At 40.2% G+C, this 9,843-nt stretch overlaps 1 protein-coding gene across 3 annotated transcripts in view; it reads right to left on the bottom strand.

The window, feature by feature from the left end:
• Positions 1–1,027: 1,027 nt before the first annotated feature.
• HAPLN1 (hyaluronan and proteoglycan link protein 1) overlaps positions 1,028–9,843 on the bottom strand; it is a 32,159-nt gene continuing 23,343 nt past the window's right edge. For all 3 annotated transcript variants that reach the window (XM_063320270.1, XM_063320272.1, XM_063320271.1), the window contains exons 4-5: positions 9,081–9,383; positions 1,028–1,441 (exon numbers count right to left, since the gene is read on the bottom strand). In XM_063320270.1, the coding sequence (XP_063176340.1) occupies positions 1,152–1,441; positions 9,081–9,383 (593 nt within the window). In that variant the 3' untranslated portion in view covers positions 1,028–1,151. The remainder of the gene's footprint in view (positions 1,442–9,080; positions 9,384–9,843) is intronic.

The following is a 9,843-nucleotide window of genomic DNA, read 5'->3' as shown; positions in this document are numbered from 1 at the left end:
TTTAGATACAAATGAGATGTAAGGAAATAAGTGTTTTTTTCTCTTCTAAACCTTAATAGCTGGTTTCAGATTTTATTTAATAATCTTGTTCTAAGACTTCATAATTTTAATGGATTTTTTTCCAATTTTTATTTCTTGTGATGTGTAAATAGGTAAGAAATATTAAATATTGTAATGTTCTTTTGTTAAGACAATAACATTTCAAAGGCTAATGTAAAATCAAGCTGCTAAAGTTTACAATTTCTCTGTCCAGCAGTTAATTTATACAACTGCCCTGAGTAGATGCTATATGCTGCTTAGCAAATGGCCTTAAGAGTTTAAAAATAACTCAGTAAAGCTACTCAAAGGTAATACAACATTTCTCAGGCATCTTTAATTGGAGTTAAGAAGAAAACAGGATTTTCTCATTAGTTAATTGTTCACCCCTCCATCAATGATTTATACACAACAAAACCACAATTGAAATGTTCAGGAGAACTAATTGTGCTTGTTCCTATGCATGGGACCATGAGCTTATTTTTCAGAAAGGCGAGATTTTAAATTGTAAAACTAGTCCTATTTTTGTGGACTGTTTTAGCTGCTGTTAATTTACTTTGTGTTGTTCCCATGTGAAACCAGAGAAAACAGTTATTTTCTAACCTACGTTGTTGCGAGGTTTTTTTGCAAAACCTCACTGATCCCCTTTAACAAAAAGATTATCTTATTTCAAAATTCCTGATATAATCAATTTGCAGTGTTTTTCAAACTGATACAAATATGTAAAATTTGTGCTTTTAAAAGCTTCTGCTTTGAGTAGCCTTACATTCCATAATTGTGCCCTAGCAATTATCAAGCTCTATTGCATGCCCCATTCATGAAAAGTATATTTTGTTGGGATGACATAGCTTAAAGAATTTGGCTCTAAAGCTTCCTTACCTAGAGCTTCCATTAAATTATATTAATTTAAAATAACTATGGAATGATACTTTTACAAAAAATATTAAAACAAAAAAAAAAACCCCACAAATTAATGGGTTGGGTTTATGAAAAATGACTCTTTACAGTAAGTAAAAAAGGTTTATCACAGTTTTGGTAACTTGCATGAGTTCATATCGAAAAGAAATCTTTCACATGTTCTTAATGAATTTAAAACTTTTGTACTCTAGGTAATTTCAGTTGTATGCTCTGAAACAGTAGACACCGTACAGCTTGTGCTTTTTATCGGGGAAGCCTACAAAGCGAACCGCTGCTTCGTTAGGACTGCAGCGTTTCCTTGGCCGGGAGATTGGGTAGCGGACACTGCCGTCAGCCAGCCAGCCGGCGTCGCAGCGGTCATACCCCAGCAGCTTCCAGGCGGCAAATATCTGGCCAACTTTGGCGATCTGAGCTCCATCCTTCAAGCACGCCTGAACGGCTTCGTCGTAGGTCAGCTTGGTCGGGTGAATTAGGTAGTAAAAACGACCTAGTAAGAGGAAGAAGGAAAAAGGGTCATTAGTGACATGATTAAGATGATGTGGTATCATAAAGGTGGTTTTAGGAGAAATGGGGATGTTCCACTGCAGAATCATAGAATCGCCTAGATTGCAAGGGACCTTTCAGATCGTCTAGTCCAACCATCAATGTAACTCTGACAAACGCCATCCCCCATCACTAACCCATGTCCCTCAGCACCACATCTACCTGTCTTTTAAATACCTCCAGGGATGGTGACTCCACCACTTCCCTGGGCAGCCTGTTGAAACATATCAAAGAGTGGATGATTTGGGACTGTGCAATTTGTACATTGTGCTGTTGAAAATATCTGTTACCTGTATTGTGAGTTGATAAACACCAGGAGTAAAAAAAAAAAAAAAAAAGACGAATCAAGAAAACAGACTATTTGAACAAAACCGTTTGAACAAAACTGTGATTCTGTGATTCTCTGAACAAAACCAAGTAGCACTATATTTATTTCTGCTAACTTATCTTGGCATGGCTTCCCCACCCTCACTTGCTTTTAGAGGTAACTGAACCGTTGCAATACATGTTCATCCCAAGAGGCTGAAAAATGGGAAGAAAATGGTGGTGGGAGAGGGATGATGGAAGACACCCTGGGATTTGGAGAGGGCACCTGTTCTGCATCTGGCCTTATAGTGCCAGATGCATTTACCAATAAAGTGCCAATGACAATCCAGTCAAATATCTGAGGAACCCCATAGATTTCAGGCAAAGCAGATCTCATGCAGCTGTCAGAGAAGGGGAATCAGTTAAACACCCAAAACAGTGCATTTCTACATTACGGTCCCAGCGTTAGCTTAAAGCCCTTATAAGATTAGCTCTCAGAGCATGGCATAGCAAGATCCAGCCTTTGATAGCATTGGGGTGGGGGTGGCTGGAGGCAACACATGCAGTTTGACTCTCTGACAAGGCGGTGACCTTGTTTCTGATTAAGTTCAAGCACAATTTATTTATTTATTTATTTTCTGTAAGAAAGCTGAGATATTGCACAGCTTCTCAGAAGCAGAGCTTGAGCCTGTGGCAGATCAAAACCATGCCTGTCGTAAGTCTTCATTAGCAGTGTCGAAACCACACGCGGCAGTTCTGCAGCTCTGTTTCTCTTTAGGCATCAAAGGGTACATCCTCACCATGAGACGGCATTGAACTGATAGTGCTTGCTAAGAAAATTGTGCCCCATCTCAAGGTAATGAAAACATATGCCAGCACGTAAAGCTCAAAAAGGAAGTCCCCACTACCAATCCATACGCAGCAATAATACTAACAGTAATTTCATTTATCAAGGCAATATAAATTCATTGTAAGCCTTTCATTCATTATACTTAGGGTTATTTATCATGACTGATTTGACAATTAACCAACTGTGAGGTAGAAATGGATCGCAGAGGAATAGTGTTTATTTGAAGGAATAATAATTTCCAAATAAATTCACAGGTCTTCAATCTGACTGTCCTGTAACAGGCAAGTTAGCTAAAAAAAAAAAAGGAATTTATTCATGTGGGGATCTTCTAACCACAGAGCACACCGTTTACTTCTTAGTTAAGAATATACTCCAGAATAATATACTCATAAAAAATAGGCAAATATACAAACAGAATTCTGCTCAGTTTCAAATTACTTTCTTGGTGAAGAAAAAGTGGTGAGCAAGATGAAGAGTTATGTCAGCTCCAGATCCCTGCAAAAAGCACATAGCTTTTTTCCACGTGAAGAAATGCCAGGTCTGATGACAATATAAAGATAATTGAATTAACTTTGTGTAAAGGTTGGAAATTTTATAGCATGAAAAGAACACTAAAAAAAAAAAGAAGGCATTTGTATTGTAGCTATGGTGGGTAAGAAACCCTTAAAAAAATTAATTGCTGTCAGAGACAATATCTACAGTATTTCCACAGAAAACTGTTGAGAGTAGATAATCTACCCCTTTGTAAAATGCTTGCTTAACTCCATTTCAGCAAGTTGAGAGCATTTACAAGGTGTTGCTAAAGAGAATGTTTATTAAGTGGAAACCTGTTCCTACTATGTTATTAAGAGGTTTCCCCAAAGCAAACAGGATTTCAGACTTAGGGGAACAGGGATTTAGACTGATAGCATTAAACTTCACCTAGCTTATTAGTTGCTCTTCAAACCATATGTCAATGGAATGTAATTTCCTAGGGATTTGCAGTAAGGTCAGGCTTTTGACATATGACATCAATAATAAAAACTCCTATACTCCGTCCCTTCCTTAAATAGGAGAACTTTAATGGTAAACCCCACAGGGGTGCAATGTGTATCCAGAATGTCTGATTAAATTAAATTCTGTTAATAAATTCAGTACAGATTTTCTGTTTTTCCCCTGCTAATAAGTTAGAAGGGTTCCTAACTAACTGTTCAATCATAGTATTTATTAATTGATGTGGAAGGAGCGGGAGGCATTAACTGTCTGTCTCTCATTAATATCTGGTAGTTGGGTCACTCCTAGAGAGGATGAGTGTGCTTGATTTGACTTCTCACATTCAAATCGTGGGGCAGAGGGTTTATGCAAACCTAATCAAACCCCATCTATAATAGCTATTTTAACCTTCTGCATGTAACAGAACAGCTTAAAGAGGAAAACGTGAGCACTTGACCTAAATATCCTCCACCCTTGTGACTGTGGGAGTTTGAGGGGTGCATCTTCCTTGGAGATTTTTCCAAGCTCAGCGCTAAATTGGGAAACCTGAGAGTAAATTTTTTATATTGCAGCTGGGTGTACTAGATAGTGGGCCGTTGTCTTCACAGGCACGGGAAGGCAGTCCCCACCCCATTTTCTGCATGAAAGTGTTAATGCAGTGCCTTTGAAAGAGAATCATAGAATCAATGTGTGGGGTTGGAAGGGACCTTTAAAGGCCATCTAGTCCAACTCCCCTGCAGGGGACATCTTCAACTAGATCAGGTTGCTCAGAGTCCCATCCAGCCTGGCCTTGAATGTCTCCAGGGATGGGGCCTCCACCACTTCTCTGGGCAACCTGGGCCAGTGTCTCACCAAACTCATTGTAAAGAACTTCTTCCTAATGTCTAAGAGGGTTCTTGGTGGCGTGCTTAGAGAGGATACCTCCACGTGCAGCCAGCCATCAAGTATCTAAGCACTTGGGTCAGCTCTAAGATTACTCCTGACAGCTAATTGTTTTGCAGGGGCAGCCTCTTGCTCAGCCTGGTGTCTTCCATGCTGTGCAGGACCAGCTGAGCAGCAAGCTCTGCTTGGTAGGTGGCAGCATGTAGGAAGAACTGCTGGTGCAGGACTGCCTTTGCAGACCACCATTGATGTGTATGCCAAAGAACTGACGGCCACAGAAATCAGTGAAGTTGTTCTACCGTGTAAAGCGCAAACTGCTCTAATTTGTGGTTTCATACATCCATAAAAGGCACTCTCAGCAGCCAGCAGGGTGTATCTGTCGCTTGCACAACATGTAGACCCTGTCATCTGCTCAGCAGACTTGGTTCAGTATATCTTATAGTATCTCAACCTCTCTGGTTGAGAGAGGCCATTGCTCATCAAAATTGAAGAACATGTTAAAAATTTGTGACGTGGGAACAATTCTTAAAAATCCTCTTCCAGCACCCCCCACCCCACCCCCAATATCAGCAGTGGATCTGATGACTCAGAAGCGACCAATTCTAAGAAAGGTTACGAAATTTTCTTTTGAGGAGGTTTGTTTCTCTTTCTGGAACAATGGCTACATGTTCCCAGCCATAAAATATTCTGAAATGGTCAAATGAGTCCGCATGCTTTATTGCCTTTCTATACCTTTTTCCCATTTAAATGGTGGAGGTGATTAGCTTATCACATGTGTTACTGCAATGAACACATGGCTGACAGCTACGCTATTGACATGATCCCTAAGACTTATTTCTTTGTATTTTTAACTTTATTAACATGAGATTTTTATGTGATTCTGCTAGAGCTGATAACAAATCAATTATGCAGTGGTTCTGTGTGCAAAGTATGTGACAATGTTAATGAGCAGAAAGTGTGATACAAGCTCTACTTGTACTTTTTTCTTTGAAAATGCATAATTATAGAGGAGATGATAGATATGTTTCTATTTATCTCACTTAACACTTTTCAGTGCTAAACATTCCCATGTCTTTTTCTTCAGGAATATCACTTCAGAAACCATTTGGTTCTCCTCCAGAAAGCCTTTGAAATTAAGCAAAGAATAACCACTCAGCTACACCATCGTATGTTCTGTGTCCCCTGCCTTTTGGGTGCTCTGTGGAAGACTGCAACAAAAGGATTTAGGTGCACTTATTCCCCTGAACTGGTGTGAAGAAGGACAAATTGGCCTTCTAGAGGGAATGTATGGAAGAGGAGCATCCCCATTCCTTTGGTCAGGGATGGGAGAGAAATTGGGGTGGTCTGCAGCCCCTGAAAACCTTTGGATCATGGCAGGTTGTCCCATCACGTGGGGCAGGAACATTTAGCTTTTCTGAAGAGCACATGGACTAAAATGGCTTCTACTGTGAAGGAAAAGTGGAGAAGAAATGAGCCGAGCCCTCAGAGATCAGGAAATTCCAACATGGAATTTCCAATTTAAATTAGATACTTCCCACTTGTGCATACTTATTTTCAATAGTCTTTATCAACATGAGTAATGTAAAAGCAGGTTGGGAAACATGTTGCCATTCAATAGTTATCTCGATGGAGGCAAAAACATTATGTTATTTCACAATATTTTGATGGATTTAATGGATAGCACTATGCTAATGTTACTCTTTGCATTGTTTGATGAAACACAACACTAGATATTCTTATAAACCAGTAAATTGCTGGTACTACTGTTTACAAAATTTGTGAAACATTGTCAGGTTTTTGGCTTTGCCTGCACTGACACAAAACAAGAACATTTCTTTGAACCAGCAGAATGAATTGAGCATGAAGTAGTTATGCAGGGAGAACAAAATGTTCAACTGTTGCGCTTATACTTGTCTAAGACAAGACATTGCAGAGAGTAATTTCATACAGTAATAAGATTATTTTATGTTGCATTGCAGACAAACTTTGCTAAAACAATTTCCCTGTGCATGAATTCAGGTAGAATTCTTCACTAATGGTGAAAAAGCTCTTTTACCAGTATTTTTTGGTGTATTCAGCTCATCACAGATGGGATCCAACTGTTTAGGAGCGAAAACACTGAACCTGGATTCGAACTCACTGCATTAATGACTATATTTTCATTTTTCACCTTAATGGCTGAATGTAATTTTGCTGGTTTGTACCTTTCTTCTTCAAGTTTTGCATGTATTTTAGACAAAGACTTTTTAGCTTTGACTGGTGAACTATTTAAAATGGGACCTTTTTTTTTTTTTTTTTTATGATCCGTGAGATCATAATGTATTTGGGCTATTCCTTTGCCTAAAAAGAACCCACTTAGCAGAAATCTAAACCTCACTCACCCTCTTTCTTCATAGCAGCTCCCACAACTGACATGCTTTGAGATTTTTTTATTTATTTTTTTTTTTAAGCTCGCCTTATATTCCCCTGATCGTGGGGCTGTTGGCTTTTTTCCAGCTCCCCGACATAAAGCTGAAGGCTTCTCTGTTTCATGCAGTCAGGAGACTCCAGCAGTCACTGCCACCGCTGGAAACGCGCGGTGTCCTAACCACTTCTCATTTTCCTTGGCTGCTCCTGAGCTGAGAGAATCAATATTGGGTGTTGCAGAAATAGCTCTTTGCCCGTAGCTACCACCTTTGGCAATTGCAACCTGGTGGCAAAATGGGTTATTGTAAGCTTTTCCCTTTACAGTGAGAAAGCTAACATATGCTGTTAAGCATACATAAGCTATCTGTCTGAAGCGTTGAGCTGAAAATAGGAAGTTGGCGTTTTGGGAGAGCGAGTGGGTTTATTATGGATGTTAAGGTAAGCTTGGGACGTGAATGGTGGAGAACATCGCAGGGACGTGTGAGGATAACGTAACCTGGTGAGCTTCTGGTTAAGGAAATGGACGCTGAGAGACGCAGAAGTCTGGATTTTCTGCTGACACCTTGGGAGCCCAACATGGCACCGAGTTGCAGAGAACTAGAAAAGATGGTGCTCAGCTCTTGGTATCGTCCTATTGCTGTGTAGTATTCTGTCTTGCAGGTCAGTTTAACAGACCACCCAAGGATAAGACTTATTTTAGTATCCTGTCTTGGATTTTTTTTGGTACCTGTACACCATATCCTCACCTTACCTCGTTCCCTTTCTCCCTCTTTCACTCTCTTGCTGTATCAATGCACAGACGATATTTATCTGTCAGTACCTTTTTTTTTTTTTTGGTCAGAAATGATTTTTCTCTTTCCGTAAGAGATACTGTCCAGCTGCTAGTGTGGAAAAGGGTGCTGATTAGCGAACAGTAGTCACAAACATTTACTCTACAAGCAATATAAATAGTGCAGCTATCACATTTTAATTCTTTATCCTTGCATGTTTTATTCCTTGGTGCTATTTCTATAGTGCAGGGTTAAATCTGCATATATGAGATGAGATCATATAGGATTTTGCCTTGGATAAATGAAGCAAGAAAAAAAATGAGCCAGCGTTTGACAGAATGATGCTGCATGATAAAATTCAGCTAAACGTTTGTTTCAGACTGCATCCAGCCTAATTCAATATTGTTGGTTTGAGGATTTGTGGGGTTTTTTTTGAGAGGGTGGAGCAGACTTAGCACCAGAGCATATCTTCTGAGAGCAAGCCTTGTGTTTATTTTTTGGTGTGCTGTGGGACAAAAATGCTTCATTGTGGATAAGCAATCTGTGCATAAACACAAAAGGCCATGTCTGGGTGGGCTGCAAGCCAAACATCTACAAAGCTGTGTAGGAATAATTCGCAAGCGTGATGCTGCAGGGGATTGTAGACTGCTTTCGCACATGTTCACTTGCAGCGTTCCCCTCGTTCACAGCCACACTATCTAAATCTTTTTCAGCCACTAGATTAAACGTGAAATGATAGCAAGCTAACATCAAGTCATTCCATACCTAAAGTAGCATGTACTAATAGCAAAAAAGCTTTCAGTCGCTGAAATAAGGTTTAGAACAGACCAAGCTCAGAGCAAACGTGAACAGGGTTTTTGCAGTGTACTAAGATTAGGAATCTAAATTATTAGGCATAAAAGCTAGAAATAGCTTTGCTGATAAGGAAGTATTAGTCATATTAGAGCCGGTACATGAGCAGGAACTGCTTTGACAGCAGCATAGATGTAGTGATGATCAGAATTTTGTTTTGATGATATATTTAAGTTGTAAAACATTGTAATTATAATTGAATTCAACAGGAAAGCTCTATTAATGAATTGCAGGTTTCCCCATCACTTTAACTGAAATAAACTGGGCATATATCAACATTAAAAGAGTACATATAAATTTTAACGGGGTGAAAGCAGAGGTATTAGAAACTCCTGCCAATACAAATTCTGAGTTGTAAAAAGGATCTACGTGAACATGTGGCAAAGACAAATTTACTCTGTGCATGTGTCCTTGTAAATTCAACAATAACATTTTCCAAGCCTAACATAAGCTTTGACAAATCAAATATCGCTTGCTGCCATTGGAGTTTCTTTCCCAAGCACAGAAAGAGTCGTTTACAAGGTAGGGGTGAAGAAGGCTCTTACCATTGAAGTTTGAAGTAAAGCAGAAAACGTCGTATCGGCTTTTATCTTTATCCCAGAACCCGTAATTCCTGACGCCAGGCACTGTGTTCTTCCCGCCGCAGGGCTCCCGGGGCTTGGTGATGGGGTACTGCACGGAGCCGTCACTGAGCCAGCCGGCGTTACACCAGTCCAGCCCCGACCTCCAGGCATCGTAGAGCTGGTCAAAGGAGGCGATAACAGAGTCTTGGTCCAGACATGCTCGCTGAGCCTCGTGGAAGTTCAAGTTGTAACGACCCAGCCGTGGAGAGTAAGGGAATACGACACCTGAAGTGGTAGAAAGAGGGTGAGTTACGGGACACCAAAAGTGCAGAAGAAAGGGAAACAGCATTTAGAGTCACCAGAAGGAGAAATAAAGGTTAACGCCATGATGTGTGTCAGACTGTTGCTTTATTTCTGGGGAAAAATGCTCTGTTGGCACACCAGCCATTAGGTTTGGAAGGGGGTAGGGCTGCTGCCTTACCTCGCCAGCTCCTCTCCCTGTAACCTCATCCCTTTCCCAAGGGAACCGTGCCAGGTCCGCACGTTGCTCCCATCTGCAGCTTTGCTGTCCCCACTGTGCCCTCACCCTCATGCACTCTCAGAGCGCCTAAAGATGAGCAGAGCTGGCAGAAATTTTGCAACTGCACGTTTTTCATTAGAAAATTCCAGTTTATCAGCTGTAAGATCAATTTCTCATTGAAAAAAAGTAAATTAAAACCCAGCTCAGTTCTATTTTTTTGTGGGA

The sequence above is a fragment of the Chroicocephalus ridibundus genome, chromosome Z (genome assembly GCF_963924245.1).
Source record: "Chroicocephalus ridibundus chromosome Z, bChrRid1.1, whole genome shotgun sequence".
Lineage (NCBI taxonomy): Eukaryota > Metazoa > Chordata > Aves > Charadriiformes > Laridae > Chroicocephalus > Chroicocephalus ridibundus.
This window is presented reverse-complemented; position numbering and strand designations above follow the sequence as displayed.